The 24,539-nt window shown below is 41.8% G+C and overlaps 1 protein-coding gene across 1 annotated transcript in view; it reads left to right on the plus strand.

The window, feature by feature from the left end:
* Nucleotides 1-15,115, plus strand: part of c18h14orf180 (chromosome 18 C14orf180 homolog) — a 79,096-nt gene extending 63,981 nt beyond the window's left edge. Inside the window, exons 6-7 of the mRNA XM_039740952.1 lie at nucleotides 8,398-8,533; nucleotides 14,558-15,115. Coding sequence (XP_039596886.1) covers nucleotides 8,398-8,533; nucleotides 14,558-14,763 — 342 coding nt within the window. The 3' untranslated portion in view covers nucleotides 14,764-15,115. The remainder of the gene's footprint in view (nucleotides 1-8,397; nucleotides 8,534-14,557) is intronic.
* The last annotated feature ends 9,424 nt before the right edge of the window (nucleotides 15,116-24,539 follow it).

Genomic DNA, 24,539 nt, shown 5'->3' on the forward strand with positions numbered 1-24,539 from the left:
CAAACCTACATGGCCCTGTGTGAAAAAGTAATTGCCCCCTTGTTCAAAAATCACCTAACTGTGGTGTATCACACCTGAGTTCAATTTCCGTAGCCACCCCAGGCCTGATTACTGCCACACCTGTTTCAATCAAGAAATCACTTCAATAGGAGCTGCCTGACACAGAGAAGTAGACCAAAAGCACCTCAAAAGCTAGACATCATGCCAAGATCCAAAGAAATTCAGGAACAAATGAGAACAGAAGTAATTGAGATCTATCAGTCTGGTAAAGGTTATAAAGCCATTTCTAAAGCTTTGGGACTCCAGCGAACCACAGTGACAGCCATTATCCACAAATGGCAAAAACATGGAACAGTGGTGAACCTTCCCAGGAGTGGTCGGCCGAACAAAATTACCCCAAGAGCGCAGAGACGACTCATCCGAGAGGTCACAAAAGACCCCAGGACAACGTCTAAAGAACTGCAGGCCTCACTTGCCTCAATTAAGGTCAGTGTTCACGACTCCACCATAAGAAAGAGACTGGGCAAAACGGCCTGCATGGCAGATTTCCAAGACGCAAACCACTGTTAAGCAAAAAGAACATTAGGGCTCGTCTCAATTTTGCTAAGAAACATCTCAATGATTGCCAAGACTTTTGGGAAAATACCTTGTGGACTGATGAGACAAAAGTTGAACTTTTGGAAGGCAAATGTCCCGTTACATCTGGCGTAAAAGGAACACAGCATTTCAGAAAAAGAACATCATACCAACAGTAAAATATGGTGGTGGTAGTGTGATGGTCTGGGGTTGTTTTGCTGCTTCAGGACCTGGAAGGCTTGCTGTGATAGATGGAACCATGAATTCTACTGTCTACCAAATAATCCTGAAGGAGAATGTCCGGCCATCTGTTCGTCAACTCAAGCTGAAGCGATCTTGGGTGCTGCAACAGGACAATGACCCAAAACACACCAGCAAATCCACCTCTGAATGGCTGAAGAAAAACAAAATGAAGACTTTGGAGTGGCCTAGTCAAAGTCCTGACCTGAATCCAATTGAGATGCTATGGCATGACCTTAAAAGGCGGTTCATGCTAGAAAACCATCAAATAAAGCTGAATTACAACAATTCTGCAAAGATGAGTGGGCCAAAATTCCTCCAGAGCGCTGTAAAAGACTCATTGCAAGTTATCGCAAACGCTTGATTGCAGTTATTGCTGCTAAGGGTGGCCCAACCAGTTATTAGGTTCAGGGGCAATTACTTTTCACACAGGGCCATGTAGGTTTGGATTTTTTTTTCTCCCTAAATAATAAAAACCATCATTTAAAAACTGCATTTTGTGTTTACTTGTGTTATATTTGACTAATGGTTAAATATGTTTGATGATCAGAAACATTTTGTGTGACAAACATGCAAAAGAATAAGAAATCAGGAAGGGGGCAAATAGTTTTTCACACCACTGTACATTTTCCTTCCAGCTTCTGAAGATAGTTTAAGTCTCTTTGCCTTTTTGTTATTTTTCAGTTTGGTTATGTATTTACCATCCATTTTAATGTATTTGTTCGATTGGCATCCTTTTTCTGAATTTTATACATTTTTCTATATTGATTCTGGAAACCTAACTCTCGTGTGGAGTTTTTGTTTTAATTTTTTGAGCCACTGAGCTTGTTTCTGACATCTATGACAATTCTCCTTTGTTTTGACCATTAATAACTTTTTGGACCATTTTGTCTGTTGTTTTGATGCTTTGATGAGCTCCCATTGTTAGGGCAAATGGGCTCATTCTTGAAGAGTTAATAGGGGGCTTTGCCCCCTGCTCACTTCGCCTGCCCACCCACCCCCCAAGACCACGCTACACTCCAGCCACTTCATGTCTCTGCCACTCACGTTGTGAAAGGAGGGGGGGGGTTTGGGGGGGTGTTGAACGCATGCTAAGGACATGCAGACAGATCAGCTGCTGGCTTTCTGCTGCTGCTGCTGCTGCTGAGCTGCGTGTTCTGCTTGTCACACTGCGTGTCGATCATTTAAAAGCCTGAACAGCAGCTTTCCTTTTGTCTCACTGCCTTGTCTCACGTGACATTAAAGTGTCTTCCAAGAAGATCATGTATCAATGCAAGATTTTTTTATTATAACAGACAGATATCTCAGCCATATATTTTTTGTTTAATTTTGAGTTGTGCAGGAATGTTAGTTACTTTTGTAATGTCCGCTTTGTTTTGTATGCCTCTGCTACGTTCTGTGTGTTTTTCTGCATGGCCAATCACCACCAGGAACTGCCTTCCGCACTATAAATCCAGTTGCTCTTGAAGCGAATGCCTCTAATTAATACACAAGGTCCACAACACAAACATAAACCTCCTACCCTTAGTAAGAGTTTGTTTCTAATAAGTTCGGAAATGGATGGAACCATAGCCCGAATATGATCCTCTTTTAAAATGGTGTCCCTTATAAACAGAGAAAAAAAAAAAAAGGAAAAACACTCAGACCAGTTCATTCAATGAAATGAATAGTGCACATATTAAACAAATCCAAAACATACTTTTGCCCATCTTCCCTCTTAGAATATGCCACATGAAAAACCCTTCACAAATAAAACAATAATTTACATGGGACTATAACAGAACAACCACCACTATAATAAAACTCTGCTTATGCAGAAAACAAAAAGACGAAATGGAAAAATATCCCTCATTACAGACAGAACAGGAACATAATCGAAATTATAAATATATATATATATATATATATATATATATATATATATACAGTGGAACCTCGGTTTGCAAGCATAATTCGTTCTGGAAACGTGCTCGCAATCCAAAACACTCGTATATCAAAGCGAATTTCCCCATAAGAAATAATGGAAACTCAGATGATTCGTTCCACAACCCAAAACTATTCATATAAAAATGATTAATACAAAATATAAAGTAAAATACATAATACAAATTAACCTGCACTTTCCCTTTAAAAAGAATCATGGCTGGTGTGAGTTTCTAAACTCATGTGGGATTCCACCCAACAAGACGACACGCTGAAGAGCGTCCCAAAGCAATCGAAGTCTCCCAGCGCTGTAGCAGTTCACCGTATAAGCGCATCCAAAAAGATCGCAGACATGCTATAAGCGCCTGTCGTCAATGGGTCATACAAGGAACATTATAAAGATCCCGCTCCAATAAATAACAGCGCTGTTGCTGTTTCAAGCTGAATAAAGCTAGTGTTAAAGTACTGAGACTCAGCTTCGTGTTTTGGGAAGCAAGATGGGGACTTGCACTTCACAGCGCACACACACACAGTCACAATGCTGTAGTAAACAGAGAGACGCGCTGGGCGAGCGAGATAAGGAGAGAGAGAGAGACGCGCTGGGCAAGCAAGCAAGCAAGATAAGGAGAGAGAGAGAGACGCGCTGGGCAAGCGAGTGAGATAAGGAGAGAGAGAGAAGAACCATCAGCTCAGCTGTGATCACATGACGCTCAGCAGACAAAGTGTATCCATACTGCTCGTATTGCAAGACATCGCTCGTTTATCAAGTCAAAATTTATAAAAAGTTTTTGCTCGTCTTACAAAACACTCGTAAACCAAGTTACTCGTAAACCGAGGTTCCACTATATATATATATATATATATATATATATATATATATATATATATATATATATATATATATATATATATATATATATAATTTGATACTATCCATATGTATGGTGTTCGCATCAGTACCTCGACTCAATACAAGTCAGAACCATGCAATGGACTCTGATGTTGGAAACCCAGGCAAACATGGGGAGAACATGCAAACTCCACGTAGGGAGGACCCGGGAAGCGAACCCGGGGCTCCTAACTGCGAGGCACAATTGGGTATTCCACGGTTATATAACAAATGAAACTATTCGCTGCGCTTTCTTTTTAAGTTGTAACAGAGCGCTCTCACCAGTTCGGACACCGAATTGCGCCTCACCCGCGGTGTCACGTCGTTCAAGTGTCCCTCCATCGGAAGACGCCGGCGTCAACAGCCAAAAACAATCAGAGCAGTACAGACAGACGACCTCCGCTGGTTAGCCCACACTTCCGGTCGCGAGCGCGCCAACTAATCCACGCGTCGGAGGTGCTTGCTTATTGGATCGCGCCTTTTATGTCCCTCTCCAGGATCCTCCCCTCCTCCTTCTCCTTCTCAAAAAGCGCACCTACTTTTTCGTTGAAAGTAGGGATGGGCGGATTGATACTAAAGTATCGATGCTTTCGATCCTGTCCTTTTTAATTTAAACGTGTTCACATTAAAAGTATCAATATTACGTATTTTCAATAATATGCAAGTTTATTAGAAATTATTTTCAAAAAGCATTAGATGGTGAGAACATGAATAATTAAACGTGTAATTTTGTGTAAAAAAAGGGAGCTGCTTTTCCTTCCGCGTTTATCATCGTCCGGAATTCTCACTGACGGTACTCTACTGCGGCCCACTAGCCAGAGCAGACAGCCTGTGTATGTCCTTTACTTAGTTATTTTGCTCCACTGAGTGAACAACAATGAAGCAAAATGTGATACGTGTCAGGAAAACGTACGTTATTGCGGCGACAACACAAACCTAGTAAAACACATGAAATTTAGTCATTTTGCCGAACATGAGAAGTTAGTAATGGTGTAGATCAGAAGAGTCCACAGACACTCAGGCTGCAGTCTACTCTTAAGCCTTCCATAAAGGCAGGCAGTGCCCAGGCAACGTTAGTATTGTAATCCAATGTAAGGTTGTTGTAATTGTTTGAACAGAAAATAATCCATGTCCGTTTTTAGGGAGGAGTATACATTTATATCTTGATGAACTGACATACTTAAACACATTTTCAATGTTAATTTATTCAATCAATCAACATTTATTTATATAGCACATATTCATACAAAAAAAATGTAGCTCAAAGTGCTTTACAAAATGAATAGAAAAATAGAAGACACAATAAAAGATAAACATAAGTCAACATTAATTAACATAGAATAAGAGTAAGGTCCGATGGCCAGGGTGGACAGAAAAAACAAAAAAAAAAACTCCAAATGCTGGAGAAAAAAAATAAAATCTGTACGGATTTCAGACCACGAGACCACCCAGTCGTCTCTGGGCAATTTACCTAACATAAGTCAAACAGTCCTCTTTGTATTTAGGGTTTTCATGGAAGGACCTGATGAAGATGGTCTTATTCATTGTATCCATCCATTATCCAACCCGCTATATCCTAACTACAGGGTCATGGGGATCTGCTTGAGACAATCTCAGCCAGCACAGGGCACAAGGCAGGAAACAAACCCCCAGCAGGGTGCCAGCCCACCCCAGGGCACACACACACACACACACCAAGCACACACTAGGGATAATTTAGAATCACCAATCCACCTAACCTGCATGTCTTTGGATTGTGGGAAGAAACCGGAGTACACGGAGGAAACCCACCCAGACTCAGGGAGAACATGCATACTCCACGCAAGGAGGACCCAGGTCTCCTAACTGTGAGGCAGCAGCGCTACCCACTGCACCACCGTGCCACCCTCATTGTGTCCATTTTTGTAAAAGAACAAAAAGCTACTCGATATTATCTTTAAATCCCATTCCCTAGCATTAGACCCAATTGTCACTCGGGCTTTAAAAACACGGCTAAAAGCAGTAGTGCCGATCATTACCCAGGCAACTGTATAGCTGCGTCTTCTCCCCTCACCCGTAGGCGTGCCTAACAATAATAGCGTCTCGTAAAAGACGTTTTTCAGCACCCCAAGTGTTGCACGCTCTAGTACGGAAGCGTTTTAGGGCCACAGTGAAGAAAAAAAAATATGGACACAGTGAAGAAAAAAACAAAAACTATATGTCAAGAATAAAGTCGCCATGTTAAAGCATGTATTAAATATGCACGGTGGTGTGGAGGTAATGCTGCTCCCTCGCACTAACTGTTTATGGACGGATTACCATGAGGTAAGTTGAACTCACCAAGTTTGTTTTGGGGTTAGTCTGTTCCCATAAACGCACACACACAACAACAACGATTCATACAAATAATGTATCTCAAAGTGCTTTACATGATGAAGAAAGAGAAAAAAGACAAAGTAAGAATTAAAATCAGGGAACACTAATTAACATAGAATAAAAGTAAGGTCCGATGACCAGGGAGGACAGAAAATACAAAAAAAAAAACTCCAGATGGCTGGAGAAAAAATAAAATCTGCAGGGGTTCCAGGCCACGACACCACCCAGCCCCCTCTGGGCATTTTACCTGACATAAATGATCAGTCCTCACGCGCACACTTTCACATGTACCCTATACACATAGGCACTGATTACACAGGTCTGAAAACTTTAGGGTCCATCCAGGTGCCTTATAAAAAGGAGCCGCCTCACTCCATAAGTTGGCCAGAGTCGGGTGGAGAGGACAAAGCCTGAAGAGGAGTGGAGGGAGAAGGGACTGAATGGTGTTAGTGGTGTTGCATAGTGCTTACTGATATTGTGGACTGGTAAAAAAACTGTAAATAAACGTGTGGAGTGTGGCAAAACTTGTCTCCTGCCTGTCTGTGTCTGGGTTAGGGTGGCGGTACGTCCCCTAGTGGCTCACAACTTTAAGATTGATTGACGTAATAATCACCTTTAAAGTGACTGCAGCTGCATCTTTTCCAGGTTCCCAAAGCTGACCAGCTACTGAGATGAGTCAAACGCATAACAAAAGAAATTTCTCTGTCAAATAAAGCTCGTTTTAAGAAAGGTTTAGTGAAAATTTAAAAAGGAACAAATCACAGAAATACAGAAAAAAGTTATTACACTCACAGAATGAAAGGCAAAAAGGGTTTCTTCTCCATTTCATTACAATCTTGGCTTTCTCTTGTTAAACTTCCGTTATTTTCTTTTCTATGATAAACTTGCATAGGCTTCACTTCAGTACCTGAATACGTTCATTACTGTCATGATTTAAGCTGGAACTTGATGCTTTTCCTCTCAGAGAAGTCATATCGTGTTTTGTTGTCAGGGTCATGACCCTTGTTTCTAGGGGCGGAGCCTCTGGGGTTATGATTTTGAACCTTATCCGATCTGCGGATAGATCCTTGCTTCCTTTTGATTTATTGTGCATTTAATCTTCTAGTTTTGCCTGGATTTTGACTCATTGCCTGTTTTTTTGACTTTGATTTTGCTTCTCGTCTGGGTTACAATCGCTACGGTTTATTTTTATTTACTTTTGTTTTGCCTTTTGGCCACTTTTCTCAGTTTACTCAGAAATTCGTTATCCTGTTTTCAATACCGAGCCAGGACAATGACATTCAGTAATGTCTGAAAACCGTTTGCCCTCCATGCCTTATCAACTGCTAGGCAGATCATGGACCGAACTCGTCTCTAGTCAGAATGACAAGCGATAATTAGAGTGTAGGGGATATAATAGAACCTTCCATTGACTATGCACTAATATATAGGCAAACATTTTAACATAACTAAGAAAATACTTCTATCAGCTGTGGTCCACCAGGCTGGCACCGCCAGCTGAACCCGACACAGACACGCATGGGACACAAGTTCAAGGTTTATTTTCTCTTTTTCCCTTTTGGGACACGCCTTCCCCATTCGCCACAAGTATGACACAGTTCAAGCACAGCACAAACAATTACTCCCTTCTTTTACTCTTTTCCTTCTCTCCTTCAGTCCTGGGGGTCAAGCTTTGTCGCTCCTCCTCCCGACTCTGGCTTTTTAAGTAGTGGCTGCTGGCTCCTTTTATAATGCACGCGGAAGTGCTCCAGGTGCTCAATTACTCATCTCCAGGAGCATTTCCAGGTGTGGCGGAAGAACTGCCCATAAGGACTCAGCAGCTCCTGCTGCAGCACCCCCTGGCGGCGCCAACAGATCCCAACAGGGCTGCACCACACTTCAACTCCCATGCAGCCCTTTGGGAGTCTGAGGCACCGCTGTAACCATTTAGCATCCCAGGGGAGGTAATGCTCTGGCCACGCTTGCTCCTCCGGTCCTCCTAGCATGGAGGTGTCCCAGCCGGGCAAGAGCCCCAGCCACACGCTACACAGCTTAATATAACTTAACTAACTAATAAATGCCTCTTATGGTGCTCTCATATGTCGTATATGAATGTGACTTGAAGTGGACTAGTGATCTTCCAGGTTTTGTTCCCACCTTGCACCTACTGTTGCTCCTGCTTGAATAGCCCAAACGTGACCCTGTACTGGAAATGGATGGATGAATATTTACATAACCAGGAACTTCTGAACTTCCACATTGTTTCTGTATGCCACTTTGAGCTGCCCAATCCTGCTACTAGATGGCCATGAAACCGCTTTGCTCTGTAAATAGTTTCGGTATAGAAAAACTGCTATAAAAATTAAACAAAGTAATAATGGGAGATGTAAAGGATGAACAATTGCTAACCATTTTTTGTCTCTTCCATTGGTCAGGCCTCCACCTGCAGGCATCCCACCTCCATACTTCGAAAGAGGCTGATTATTGAAAAAGATGAAAATGGGCTAACCCATCAGAGAAAGAGGAATGACCGAAGGGTCCGCTTTCAGGAGCCAGAAATCATCGTGCATGGTAAATGATCTAGAGATAAACGCTGGGCAGCTCAGGCTGGGTTTCTGTGGGTGCTCTGGCTTTACCGTTGGCTGTGTAGATCGCTGATCTTCAGCATTTCCCACTTCACTGATGCTCTGAACCAACTTTCAATTTATTCTTGGCAAGGTGTCATACAGAAATAAGTTAACATGCTGTACCTCTTCCGGCCCAGAAAATTACTGGCACACAGCTTCCTTCTGTTCAGGACATGCATAACACACACATCCTTAGAAAGACCAGCAGTTTTATTGTTAAAGATCTGCAAGGTCACTTTTTCTCTGTCCTCTGTTCAGAAGCATTAGCACTCACACCATGAGGAATTTAAGAACATTCTCTCATACCGAGAACCACTTGATATTTTATGTATCATCTGACTAGTTGAGTTACCTGCCATTATCAGGTTAAGAAAGTGGAACAGTGAGAAGACACAAATTATTTATTAGCACACTTTATTACTATTAAACGTGTCTTATTTAGTACATAACTGCTGTTAGCACTCGAAGGCATCTTTGTATACAGTATTCTTGTTTTTTCCTTCTGGTGCAAAGAACTCCAAACTGCAATACATAATTATCGAGAAAATATGGCCCCACCTAGGATGACAAAATACAGTGAGGGAAATCAAACTCGTATGTCTTGGATGAAAGTCAAGTGCGCTGCCTAACCATCACACCCTGTGTGGCGCTGTCTTTCTGACAATGGATTACAAGGTCAGGTGGGATCCCACAGTGGGGCAAGGGTGACGATTAAATGTCACCAAATTGATTTTATATTACCCGTATGACAAATTCCAACTCTATGGCTTGAAAAACAAAGTTGTGCATAAAGAACATCCATCCATCCATTTTCCAACCCGCTGAATCCAACCACTGGGTCACAGGGGTCTGCTGGAGCCAATCCCAGCCAACACAGGAACCAATCCTGGGCAGGGTGCCAACCCACCGCAGCAGTCATTCTCTAACCCACTATATCCTAACACAAGGGTCACGGGGGTCTGCTGGAGCCAATCCCAGCCAACACAGGGCACAAGGCAGGAACCAATCCTGGGCAGGGTGCCAACCCACCACAGGACACACACAAACACACCCACACACTAGGGCCAATTTAGAATTGCCAATCCACCTAACCTGCATGTCTTTGGACTGTGGGAGGAAACCAGAGCGCCCAGAGGAAACCCACGCAGACACGGGGAGAACATGCAAACTCCACGCAGGGAGGACCCGGGAAGCGAACCCAGGTCTCCTAACTGCGAGGCAGCAGCGCTACCACTGCGCCACCGTGCCGCCCGCATAAAGAACAGATAAAGAAATACGTGGACATTGTTCTTTATAGATTTACATCCAATCAGCCAGGGCAATGGTGGCGCTGTTGCCTTGCGGTTACGAGACCAGGGTTCACATCACTGGGTCCTCCCTAGGTGGAGTTTGCACATTCTCTCCATGTCTGTGTGGGTTTCCTAAAGGCACCCTGGGTTTCTCCCATTGTCTAAAGACATGATGTTAGGTGACAGCTCTGTGGGGGTCTGTTCGCTCTGTTGTGATAGACTGGCACCCTTTCCAGGGTTTATTCCTGCTTTGTAACCTATGCTAGCTGGGACAGGCTCCAGCCCCCTATCAAACAACCCTGGTCTGGATTAGACTGGTTAGAAAATGACATGACATGACCGATCAGCCACAACATGAAAACCACCGGACTGATATTGTGTAGATGCCGCCAGATCAGCTCTAAAAAGTTGAGGCACAGACTCCATAAGACCTCTGCAAGTGTCCTGTGATATCCGGCACCAAGATATCAGCCGTAGATCCATTAAGTCTTATAAGTTGCGAGGTGGGACCTCCATGGATCAAACTTATTTTTCCAGCACATCCCACAAATGCTCAATTGGACTGAGATCTGGGGATTTTGGAGGCCAAGTCAATACCATGAACACCTTGTGTTGTCATACAGGGCAGCAGGGATGTTAAAACTGCATGTCTATGCAGTGATCTTTGCATTATATACATGGAGAGGTGAACCTGCTGGTGTGGAACAGCAGATGAACCAGTCTCTTGGCTGTCATCCTTTCGGAACTAATACATTCCAGAACCTTCCAGACTCTCCCTTCTTGGTTGCTCTGAAATGCTTCTACAGTCTGCCCCATATTTCACTTCCAAAGCCTTACAACTAGAGCCTGCCTCACATTCCCAACTCGATCTGCCACACTTTTCCCAGCTCCATTGCCTGAGATTGCACTGGTTTGGACATGTGCAGAGGAGAGATGCATACTGAGTATATTGGGAGAAGGATGCTAAGGATAGAGCTGCTAGGCAAGAGAAAAAGAGAAAGGCCTAAGAGAAGGTTTATGGATGTGGTGAGAGAGGACAGGCAAGTGATGGGTGTAACAGAGCAAGATGGAGAGGAGAGGAAGATATGGAAGAAGATGATCCGCTGTGATGACCCCTAACGGGAGACAGCCAAAAGAAGAAGAAGATTGCCTAACATTGCACACCGAGGCCAATAGACCTTATCAGATGGAGGAGCCACAAGGGTAGAAGTCTCACAGCTGTAATTTTTTTCTATTACCAGTGCTGAACTGGCATTCCAAATCCAGGATCTCAGCTCCAGCAGCTCCACAGAAATGCCCAGCAAGTCCATATTGAGTATCCACGGCACTCGGTGTTTTGATTAGTCAGATTGTAGAACTTCTCCTTCTACTGATTCTGACACCAATGTAGCACCACGTTATTGCAGTTGTGACAGGTTGTAGGAATGACAGGTCACTAAAAATTAAACGTTGGGACACCTAACGGGTCATGTTCCATTTAATTATGTGAAAATGTCCCACAGAAATAACGTCTTCTTGGTGTTTATGCTCTCACCCTCGCTATTAACTAAACAAATGGGTTCAGCTTTAGCTTTAAATTTAGGGTTTGGCAGGAGCTCCATCCAGCAGGTCAGTCCAGTCACAAAACACGTCTCCTTCTGGGCAGCCAAGTTTCTTATAGCTGGGTAACAGGAAGGGGCGGGGCTAAGTGCTGTCACTGGGCGGTTTCTCAGTGCAGCAGCAAGAAAAGGAGAAGAGAATGTTAGCAACACTGCCCCCTCTCATCCCGGCAGGTTATTACATATCTCGATCAAGCCCATGAGGAGACACAGTGCACACCTGTGCCAATCCAATGGATTCCTACAGAAGAGTGCTAGAATTTAGAAAGGTGGATGGATGGTGAAGTACACGTTAGTGTGAGCCAGCAAAGTCACCGCAGGATGTCATAACAACTTCAAATTGGGTTTTCTGTTGGCAGATTTTTCTCTCTCCCAACCAAAGGGAATGAGGATCTCTTTAGTCCGGCAAGCTTCTTTACACCTAGTAATTCATCAGCTTGATAAGCTAATTATACACACAATAAAACGACAGAGGAAAAAAATGTAAATTGAATGGAGTTGTAACTGCTGTAGACATGTAATAAAAACACACAGTGGCTTAATGCACCCCTCACAAATGAAGCCGGTCAATGCATGCCTCATAAAAATAACTTTATGTATTGTATTACCTTTTTTTTGTAATTTAATTCCTGCAATCCCCCAGATCATTGATGTGCTTGAGATTTCCATTTGTTGCTTACTCCCTCGAGGAGCGTTTGCAGGCTTTTTCTGCAATTCTGCTGTTTCTGCTTTGCCTTTATAGTCAGCGATTTGTTTTTTTATAATCGGCTTCTCGCTTCCTCTCTTGTTTTCACTCTAACTTCATTTGGCTTTGAATTTGCTTCTTTTTTTTGTTGTGTTCTTAAATTCAAAAGATTTGACAAAAGAAAAGATTTCAACGACAAAAAGTGCTGCAGTGATTAGCGTTAGCGCGCTCATCCGGCCTCCTGGCTTCAATTCTGGCATCATGACCGCTGCCTGCGAGGAGTCTGTGTACTCCCTTGATGACTGCCTGGGATTTCTTCTGGGTACTTGGGTGTTTTCAGCCCACATCCTCAAAGATGTGTACATTAGGTTAGTTGTCCAGTCTAAATCATCAAGGTGTGTGAGGTGAGTGAGTTCTGCAATGGACTGACACCTGCTTTCTACCAGAAAAAGCATCCATGACCCCAAATGGATCAGGCAGGTTTGAGAATGTACTGTTTTTAGTAGTGTTAATGTAACTAAAATACTGTAGATAGTATGATGTGCCAAAATGCTAGAAAACAATTCTTGATTATTCCATACCAGTCCGATACAGCAATAAACAGAATCAGTGACTACAGTTCTGTTGGGTCACAAATTTAAAACTCGAGTACTGATAACCATTCAGACATGGATCTAGGAGTAGTTTGAAGGACAGTAAGACCATTGTGGGTAAGGGTGACACAGTGACCCAGTGGTTTGTGCTGTTAACCTACATCTCTGTATTTTACTATTTTCCTCCCACATCCCAGATACATGTGTATTGGACAAGTTGTTGGCTCAACGTGCCAATATGGCACGTCAGAGATTGTCCTGTTCGGGGTTGGTGTCAGATGTCCCCCTAATGTTTCCCCAAGGACCTGAATTAGACACAGTGCATTCAGAATCCCATGGCTTCGCATATCACTGCCACACCAATGATACTCAGTTGTAGCTAACATTCCTTTCCGAGGACAACATGGTCTCAGCTAGATTCACACCATGTCTGCGTGGCATCTCAGCCTGGATGAAAGAACTCAACCTTTCGCTCCCACATAATATCTCTGTAAAGCTCACTCTGCTTGTCATTGGGGTGATGATTGATGACAAGCTTGTTGTGCCAAAACAGAAAAGCCATGGAATGACGCCAAAGGAATACAGGACAATATGTAGTCTTAACCTCGAAGTCAAAAAAACATTTATTAACCCCATAGATAGATAGATAGATAGATAGATAGATAGATAGATAGATAGATAGATAGATAGATAGATAGATAGATAGATAGATAGATAGATAGATAGAACAACAACAACATTTATTTATATAGCACATTTTCATACAAAAAAATGTAGCTCAAAGTGCTTTACATATTAAAGAAGAGAAGAATAAAAGACACAGTAAGAAAATAAAATAAGTCAACATTAATTAACATAGAATAAGTAAGGTCCAATGGCCAGGGGGGACAGAAAAAAAAAAAAAAAAAACTCCAGACGGCTGGAGAAAAAATAAAATCTGTAGGGATTCCAGACCATGAGACCGGCAAGTCTCCTCTGATAGATAGATAGATATGAAAGGCACTATATAACAGATAGATAGATAGATAGATGTGAAAGGCACTATATAATAGATAGATAGATAGATAGATAGATAGATAGATAGATAGATAGATAGATAGATAGATAGATAGATAGATAGATAGATGTTTCTTGCTTCTTAGCTCTGCCTCCTTTTAGTTAACTAACTTTATCTTTTGTCTTCATCTTCCCGTCTTTCTAACATCTACCATGGCTATTTTAATGGCGGCAGCACATAAAGGTAACAACCTCGGAGGACACACCCCTAAAAACTGGCGCATAATTCTTAACAACAGGAATCCTCAAAAGGTGGTGACTGTACACATACAAAATAGTGGATGAAATGGTCCACAAATGAAAAGGGACAGAGAATCTAGGACACTAGAAATAAGTTCAGTGAGTAACCAGAATGGATACGGGGGCTCCAATAAAAAGTCAGGGGACTTTGAAGAAAATTGGAATGGAAACCCCATGGCTGCAGGTTCTACTAAGAGCACAGATCTGTTACTGGGCCCCTTTGGTCAGAATGTGAACACACTGTATGAGTATTGTGGAGTGGAGGGTGCTTTGTGCACATTATTGTCCAAATAAAGAAAATTATTGGACTTTTACCTGTTGTATAGCATCTGATCCGAGGGTTTAAGGAGACGACAGCGCCCCCTATCTGTCACACCGTTAAACGACTTACTTTTTTTTAGTCCTGATCACTTTGTTCCAACAGAATTTGACCCGTATATATACGTATTTATTTATATTTCCGACACAATTCTAACACGCCATTCTCTTCTTTCTATTTTTTTACAGCTTATGAAACAGCTGACAACAAGCCTCACTTCGCCTTGCTCACTTGCGTCTTCATCTTCCTCTCACTGCTTGGGGTGATGCTGTACTGCGCCGACAGAAGAAGACATCTAAAAATGTGTGAGGAGCTGGAATCCATGCTGATTGTTTACTTCCTGCAAGTGAAGCAAGTTGTGTGGGGATGCTGGCAGTGGCTGATGAAGCTATGACTCTGAATGTGAATGTTTTTGTCTTCTTCTCTGCTCCCATTTTTTTTTTTTGTTGTTGTTTTTACTGTGGTCAGACAGAAAGGCACTTGATTCTTCAGCTACTGTCTCTGCCATTTGAGTGAGCAGGAGTACGAGGTGCCCCTTGCGCATCGTCTTGTTACTCTGGAGATGTAAATATTTTTACCGAGCACAAATCTTGTTTAACATTATTCATGTTACTGTATATGTTAGAAGATGGCTTCCCATCTGTCATTCTTATTTATGACTGTTTGAATTTTCTTTTGATTTTTTTTAATCTGAAACATGTTTTCCTTCAGAGATGATGCGTCTCTTATGCAGGGGAAAAAAAAAACACCAGCAACCTGCAGCGTTTGATTGAACTTTTTTTTAAAGCGGTGTAAGCGATTTTATGCTTATTCAAAGGAAAACATAAAATGATCATTAAACGTTGTTGCTCCAGAATGATCGATTGAAGACTCTTCCTTTTATGGACCTTAAAACAAGCTGACAATGATGGTGTGTTTATTCTTGTTATTAGTTTTTTTTTTCTAAATGCAATAGAATTACCACTGGCTTGGTGTCTGTAAAATACACATTATGTAAAGAATTGAATTACCAGGCGGCCTGCTGTTATATTTCATGTTGCTCTTTGAATGTCTGTAACAGCATTTCCCACAGGATCGCTTCACATTTTCAAAACTCTTCTGTCTGTGTGACCTTCATGACTCTATGAATGGAGCTCTTGCTGAATCTCATCTTTGGTATATGAAAAATAATGTTACATTTTAGTCCATTTGGGTTGGGTAAGGGGGAACTTTATAATATGTTGTGCATTGGTTAGAGCAGTACCACCCAGGTTGGTACTCTGCACTGTGGCAAGACATAGGGCACAGGTGTTAAGATCCTGCCTCTAACAACATTAAAAAAATCAGCGCAAGCCTCAGAAACTCTAAAAGTAAACTGCCTTCTTCACAGGCCTGAACGTCCTGAATAGGCCTCACCCCAGGCAGCTTAGCCCTAAACCCAAATGGTAGGCTTCCAGTCTGTACAGGCCCAAAAATGGGGCTTAGACATTTAAAAATGATTTATTTTTAAAAAATAACATTCAAAATGTCCAGAAAGGAGTAGAGAGAAAGTTGTTAAAAAAGACTGTGGTTCAGTACAAACACAATATTTATTTATTATTGTTAAATGATGCAGCCAAAATGTGGAGGGTGTCCAGGATGTCTGCTTTTGGATGGGTGATGAGGTCCTGCTGTATTTATAAGACTTTGACCTCAGACATTGTCTTGAATTTTAAGGCAGTTGGTCTCTTTTACTTTCTTCTGGTGAGTGGAATGAATATATATATATATATATATATATATATATATATATATTTCTCATGGGGCATCCTGGCATAATCAGGAGGCACAGTCAGGTGTTTTCCTGGTGCTGCCCTTTGGAGCTGTGGATGGGGGATAAGCAGAAATTAGTGACAGAGAGCCAAACTCTGCTCCGGTTTCCTCCCACAGTCCAAAGACATGCAGGTTAGGTGCATTGGCGATAGGGCAGTAGCTCAGTCGGTAGAGCGGGTTGTCCAGCAATCGGAGGGTCGCAGGTTCGATCCTGGCTCCCGGCATGAGAATGCAGCTCTTGTGTCCTTGGGCAAGACACTTAACCTACCTTGCCTGCTGGTGGTGGTCGGAAGGATTGGTGGCGCCAGTGTTCGGCAGCCTCGCCTCTGTCAGTGTGCCCCAGGGCAGCTGTGGCTACAAAGTAGCTTATCATCACGTGTGTATGAATGTGTGGGTGAATGACTGTTGTGTTGTAAAGCGCCTAGGGGGGTTCTTGAACTCTAGTAGGCGCTATAGGTGCCATTTACCATCCTACATTCACCCTAGTGTGTGCTTGGTGTGTGTGCGTGCGTGCCTTGTTGGCTGGGATTGGCTCCAGCAGACCCCCGTGACCCTGTGTTAGGATGTAGCGGGTTGGATGATGACTGACATGACTGACTGAGCCAAACTCCAAACACCCCCACCCACACACCTTGATTTCCAGGGTGGGAGTGCTTACTTTGCAACAGACCACACAAAACACCAAACCAGACATCGCTTGAGGTCTAGGCCCACAGGATTGCCCACACCCCAGGCAACCAAGCCCCTAAATTAAGAGGTAGTTTTTCTAGCCTACATGGAACTATGGAACTTTTGAAGTTCAAGGGGTCCACAGATTTCAATGAGAGGAGGTAAAATAGTGTATCCTTCTTTTTTATTGATTTTATTACAAACAAGTAACATTCCATACAATCAAGTCAAACTTAACAAGACTAAATTCAATTCCACCCACACCCAAGAGAAAGAGAGTAAAACTTTAAGAGTAGAAAAGAGGGAAGAGAATCCTTTTCCCCAATATAAAAGCTCACTGGAGCAGTTCACAGCCAAGTGTGAAGCGGCGTGAATGAGAGTCAGCACCTAGGCCATGGTTCTCAGCCGGAAAAGGGTGGAAAGTATCTCGGGGTCTTGTTCACGAGTCAGGGAAGAATGGATAGGGAGGTTAACTGATGGATCAGTACGGCATCCACAGTAATGCGGGCTCTGCAACGGTCCGTCATGGTGAAGAGAGAGCTGAGCCAAAAGGCGAGGCTGTCAGTTTACCAGTCGATCTACGTTCCTGCCCTCACCTATGGCCACGAGCTTTGGGCAGTGACCGAAAGAGCAAAATCGCGGATACAAGTGGCCGAAATGAGTTTTCTCCACCGGGTGGTTGGACTTTCCCTTACAGACAGGGTGAAGAGTTCAGTTATCCAGATGAGACTCGAAGTAGAGTTGCTGCTCCTCCACATTGAGAGGAGACAATTGAGGTGGTTCAGGCATCTGTTCAGTATGCCTCCCTGTGGGGGGTGCTCCAGGCATGCCCCACTGGGAGAAGGCCACGGGGCACACCCAGGACATGCTGGAGGGATTATATATCCTGGCTGGCCTGGGAACACCTTGGGATCCTCCCAGAGGAGCTGGAAGAGGTGGCCAGGGAGAAGGAGGTCTGGGCTTCCCTGCATAGGCTCCTGCCCCCACGACCTGACCTCGGATAAGTGGTGGATAATGGATGGATGGATGGAAATTTGATTTTCTCCAATTTCAAATAGTATATAACATCAGTTACCCACTGACTTAAAAGAGGTGGGTAGGATTCTTCCAGCTAAGCAAGATAAATCTACGTGCCAATAGTGTAGTAAAAGCAATCACAGTTTGTTGGCCCTTCTCCACTTTAAGCCCCTCTGGAAGTCCAACAAACACAGCTGTTAATGGAAGCTCTCTGATAGGCATTCAAAGATTTTGGTCCAGAAGGTTGTTAATATGGTGCAGGCCCAAAACAGGTGGCCCAGTGAGGCTGGAGCTCAATTGCAACTTTTGTAGGTTCAATCTTGCCCTGAAAACATTTTGAACAATTTTAAATGAGGTAAATGTGCTCAATAAAAGATTTTAAGTTGAATAATTGTATGCTTTGCGCGTATGGAGCTTAAGTGTATTTTGTGTGTGGCTGCCTTTCTGAGATGTTGAGTGAGAGATCCTTTTCCCACTGTACCCTGGGATCTCTGAACGGAAAGAACTTTAAAACATTTTTATATATTATAGAAAATCTGTCTGAGTCTTCAAGAATGATCAATAATTCTTCTGGAATAGAAATAGGTGGGAGGGGTGGAAAATTAGGCAGATTTTATTCAACAAAGTTTCCATCCATCCATTATCCAACCTGCTATATCCCAACTACAGGGTCACATTTTACTCTGGTTGATTTATTGGTTTACATTCAAATGATTTATATAAAATAAAAGTCTCTTACAGTATATTATCTTCTGGTTCTTCTTATACCTTTGACTTGCGCCACCACTGTGCATATCACGACTGTCCATTCTTGTTGCTTATAGTACATCTGCTGATTTCTTAGTTATCCATCAGTACATTTTGTACATTAAATCAGTCTTTTTTCTGGTACATTCTTTACTTGACCATCCATCCATCCATCATCCAACCCACTATATGCTAACTACAGGGTCATGGGGGTCCGCTGGAGCCAATCCCAGCCAACACAGGGCGCAAGGCAGGAAACAAACCCCAGGCAGGGTGCCAGCCCACCGCAGGGCACACACACACACTAGGGACATCACCAATCCACCTAACCTGCATGTCTTTGGACTGTGGGAGGAAACCGGAGTACCCGGAGGAAACCCACGCAGACACGGGGAGAACGTGCAAACTCCACGCAGGGAGGACCCGGGAAGCGAACCCGGGTCTCCTAACTGTGAGGCAGCGGCGCTAGCACTGCAACACCATACCACCCAGCAAAGTTTCTAATTTAGAAATAGTGGAAGATTTGTGTTGATGCAAAGCTAAATTTGGAGTGTAATTGTTTGTAGGATGCAAAGACATTTTCTATATGCAACTCTCTAAATGATTTAATCCTGTACGTTTTCCAAAAATTAAAAACTCTGTAAGTTTGAGAGAGGGTTATTGTGTAGAGGTGCCACAGATAAAAGCTTCTCTACATCTTGACATGTTTCCTGCATTGGTTCCATATTCTGAGAGAATGAAGGACAATTAGGTTCTTAGTATATTGACGACAACTTGTATTCACTGAGGCACAAAGCAAGGAATATAAAGAAGCACTGCAGGATTTTATTTTTATAGCGGACCAAGCTTGTGTGTGTTCATCTATTTGTGTCCATGTCCATGTTTTTATAGTTTGTATATTTGCCACCCAATAATAAAATTGAAAGCTAGGTGGATCCATGCCACCTTCTTCCTTAGGTCTTTGTAGGGTTACCCTTTGGATACGTGGATGTTTTGAATTCCAAATAAATAAGGTTAATGAAGCTAATTTCTTAAAAAAAATTATTTGTTCATGTATATGGGGATGCTTTGAAACAGAAAAAAGCATCCTGACAGTGCTAAAGTGAGATGAAGAGTAAACCTTCTATGCTCATCTGTTTTAAGTTTTTCCATGCAGACAGCAAACTTTTGTTGAAAAAGAGCTTCGTATTTTCTTGTGATGTTTACCTCTTGGTATTTAAACTGATATGCAATGATAAAAGGGAAGATGTCCAATCTAATGTTCTGTGCTAGAGGGTTCACTGGAAAAAGTGCACTTTTATTCATATTAATATTGAGTTCAGATATCTTGAAATTTTGTGGGCCTGATATATAGAGTACCATATCATCTGCAAATGGTGATATTTTCTGTTCAAGTCCTTCTCTGATTTTTTATATCAGATGCATTTACCAAAACTTACCAAATGCGTCCATTTTTCACACCAACAACATTGTGGAGTATTGATCTCTGTCTTGCAGTTACACATAATAGTTTACACATGACATTTTTGAACAAAAATAACAATAAAATAAAAAAAAAAAATGACTGTCGATGGCAGTTTCTCTGTTTTAAGACAGATAGATGAGTCTGCCAATTCACCAATGATTTTTCAATGTGAAATTTAAAAACTTTTGTACAATGTAGTCTTTCAAGATATCTGAACGAAAATTGAAATGTTTGAAGAAAAAGTGTGCCACATATCAAAAATATTGGTCCATGGGAGGCTATGTTGCTTCATGGAAACAGACAGACAGAGAGATGTGAACGCACCTAAAAATCGATATAGAACTCAAATATAATTAAGTAAACAAGTCAAGACAATTTATAATAAAGTAAAGTCACTCCTAGTTGAGGTTGCACCGAACGTTTCTCTGTTTTCAGATAGATGAGTCCACCAAATCGCCAAAAATTTTCAGTGTGAATTTTTAAAACATTGTACAATGCAATCTTTTGAGACATCTGAATGAAAATGTCATTGTTTGCAGAATAAGTGTGCCACATATCAAAAAAATGAATCCACGGGGGGCTAAGTTGCTTCATGGAAACAGACAGAGAGATGTGAACGCACCTAAAAATCGATATACAACTCAAATATAATTAAGGAAACAAGTCAAGACAATTATAATTAAGTAAAGTCGCTCCTAATTGAGGTTGCACCGAATGTTTCTCTGTTTTCAGATAGATGAGTCCACCAAATCGGCAACGATTTTCAATGTGAAATTTAAAAACATTGTACAATGCAGTCTTTTGAGACATCTGAATGAAAATTGATCTGTTAAAAGAAAAAAGTGTGCCACATATCAAAAAAATTAATCCACGGTGAGCCAGGTTGTTTCAAGTAAACAGACGGACAGAGAGATGCGAACACACCTACAGTATATATGAACACACCTAAAAATCAATTATACAATTCAATTTTAATTAAGTCAACAAGTCAAGCCAGTTATAATTAAGTAAAGTCACTCCTGGTTGAGGTTGCACCGAACGTTTCTCTGTTTTCAGATAGATGAGTCCACCAAATCGGCAACAATTTTCAGTGTGAATTTTTAAAACATTGTACAATGCAATCTTTTGAGACATCTGAATGAAAATGTCATTGTTTGCAGAATAAGTGTGCCACATATCAAAAAAATGAATCCACGGGGGGCTAAGTTGCTTCATGGAAACAGACAGAGAGATGCGAACGCACCTAAAAATCGATATACAACTCAAATATAATTAAGTAAACAAGTCAAGACAATTATAATTAAGTAAAGTCACTCTTAGTTGAGGTTGCACCAAACGTTTCTCTGTGTTCAGATAGATGAGTCCACCAAATCGCCAAAGATTTTCAGTGTGAAATTTAAAAACATTGTACAATGCAGTCTTTTGAGACATCTGAATGAAAATTGAACTGTTTGAAGAATAAGTGTGCCACATATCAAAATAATTGGTCCACGGGTGGTTGAGTTGTTTTCTGCAGACAGACAGAAAGATGTGAATACACCTATATGCAAACACAACTTAGAGGTGATTATACAACTCAAATATAATTAAGGAAACAAGTCAAGCCAATTATAATTAAGTAAAGTCACTCCTAGTTGAGGTTGCAGTGAGCGTTCCACCACTTTAAGATGGTTGAGTCCACAAAGTCACCAATGCTTTCAGTTATAATTAAAGGCAGAAAAAGTCCATGAAATGAGCAGCATTACAGCAACTGGTTACTAGTTAAGAAAGTGGTTGTAACCACTGCAGCACCCCGACATACAGGTGCCGGTCATAAAATGAGAATATCATGACAAAGTTGATTTATTTCAGTAATTCTATTCAAAAAGTGAAACTTGTATATTAGATTCATTCATTACACACAGACTGATGTATTTCAAATGTTTATTTCTTTTAATTTTGATGATTATAACTGACAACTAATGAAAGTCCCAAATTCAGTATCTCAGAAAATTAGAATATTGTGAAAAGGTTCAATATTGAAGACACCTGGTGCCACACTCTAATCAGCTAATTAACTCCAAACACCTGCAAAAGCCTTTAAATGGTCTCTCAGTCGAGTTCTGTAGGCTACACAATCATGGGAAGACTGCTGACTTGACAGTTGTCCAAAAGACGACCATTGACACCTTGCACAAGGAGGGCAAGACACAAAAGGTCATTGCTAAAGAGGCTGGCTGTTCACAGAGCTCTGTGTCCAAGCACATTAATAGAGAGGCGAAGGGAAGGACAAGATGTGGTAGAAAAAAGTGTACAAGCAATAGGGATAACCGCTTGTACCCTGGAGAGGATTGTGAAACAAAACTGTGGGGGAGATTCACAAAGAGTGGACTGCAGCTGGAGTCAGTGCTTCAAGAACCACCAGGCACAGACGTATGCAAGACATGGGTTTCAGCTGTCGCATTCCTTGTGTCAAGCCACTCTTCAACAAGAGACAGCGTCAGAAGTGTCTCGACTGGGCTAAAGACAAAACTGCTGCTGAGTGGTCCAAAGTTATGTTCTCTGATGAAAGTAAATTTTGCATTTCCTTTGGAAATCAAGGTCCCAGAGTCTGGAGGAAGAGAGGAGAGGCACAGAATCCACGTTGCTTGAGGTCCAGTGTAAAGTTTCCACAGTCAGTGATGGTTTGGGGTGCCATGTCATCTGCTGGTGTTGGTCCATTGTGTTTTCTGAGGTCCAAGGTCAACACAGCCGTCTACCAGGAAGTTTTAGAGCACTTCATGCTTCCTGCTGCTGACGAACTTTATGGAGATGCAGATTTCATTTTCCAACAGGACCTGGCACCTGCACAAAGTGCCAAAACTACCAGTACCTGGTTTAAGGACCATGGTATCCCTGTTCTTGATTGGCCAGCAAACTCGCCTGACCTTAACCCCATAGAAAATCTATGAGGTATTGTGAAGAGGAAGATGCAATACGCCAGACCCAACAATTCAGAAGAGCTGAAGGCCACTATCAGAGCAACATGGGCTCTCATAACACCTGAGCAGTGCCACAGACTGATCGACTCCATGCCACGCCGCATTGCTGCAGTAATCCAGGCCAAAGGAGCCCCAACTAAATATTGAGTGCTGTACATGCTCATACTTTTCATGTTCATACCTTTCAGTTGGCCAACATTTCTAAAAGTCCTCTTAATTGATATTCTAATTTTCTGAGATACTGAATTTGGGACTTTCATTAGTTGTCAGTTATAATCATCAAAATTAAAAGAAATAAACATTTGAAATACATCAGTCTGTGTGTAATGAATGAATCTAATATACAAGTTTCACTTTTTGAATGGAATTACTGAAATTATTCAACTTTGTCATGATATTCTAATTTATGACCGGCACCTGTACATCTTTTGGGATGTATTTAAAAGAAAGCTTAAAGCAGATGCAGCAAGAGCACACAAAGCTGTAGTGAGCAGGCCAGAATTTGACCCCTAAGCGCCAAGGTCTGAGGCACTGGCACTAATCACTAATACACTTCAAAAAAACAATGCTTTAAAATATGCACGTTTGCAAAACAAATGAATGGACTCTGAGAGCAAAATTCTTGAATTTCTATGAATGCCTTTATTTGCAGTTAGCCATAAGAGGACACAAAACACTGTATCATTATCCATAACCAACTGGTATTCAATGCAGAATATTAATCTTTTTTTTTTATTATTTAAGCAGAATGCAACACTTTGAAGCATTTTTCCTAAAAGTTAAAAGTAATACAATGCAAAAGCTGTCCTGAGCAATAAAAATACTGTATACATTTAATAAAAAAGTACGTCAGTACCGGGGCTCATGCTTCACACTTAGGCTTTTGCAGGAAAACCAAGTCTGTAGAGAGCTAATGAGATCGCTGTGTCTTTTATCCCCTTATTATAATACTTGGTCATTTTGAAGGCAACGTTCCCCCATCCCGTATGTGGAACCTGAACAATGGAAATGTTTTATTTACTCCCTGTCCCTCACTTGCACTCCAGAGCTAGGTTATAAAGTATGTTTATGAAGCCAAAGGAAAATGAAGTCGTATAATAGAGTTCTCTTGGGATGATCCAGACAAAGCCATGGAAGTACGGGGCAATTTTACAGAGGTAAGAATGCAGTGGCTGGAACGAGTAAATAACAGCATGCCCGACTGGATGGGTCTAAAGGGTATTGACTTCAGTGGTGAGATACCACCATTAATAATAATAATGATGATGATGACACTGCACTCATGGGCGGCCTAAAGACACGCACGCAGCAGCATTCACAGCTTCAAATTAACGTTCCTTTCCTCTTTTGCCTCATCTAGAACTCCTAAATACTGAGAATCGGGGAGGGATGAGCATACGGTCAACATAAGGACAAGCCGAAGAAATGAGGGTCAGATAACAGAGCACTCTGAGGACAACTTTAAATGTGTGTTTCATTTCACATCTGAAGGGGATTGGCCCTGAGTGGCAATAAAGGCCA

The sequence above is a fragment of the Polypterus senegalus genome, chromosome 18 (genome assembly GCF_016835505.1).
Source record: "Polypterus senegalus isolate Bchr_013 chromosome 18, ASM1683550v1, whole genome shotgun sequence".
NCBI lineage: Eukaryota > Metazoa > Chordata > Cladistia > Polypteriformes > Polypteridae > Polypterus > Polypterus senegalus.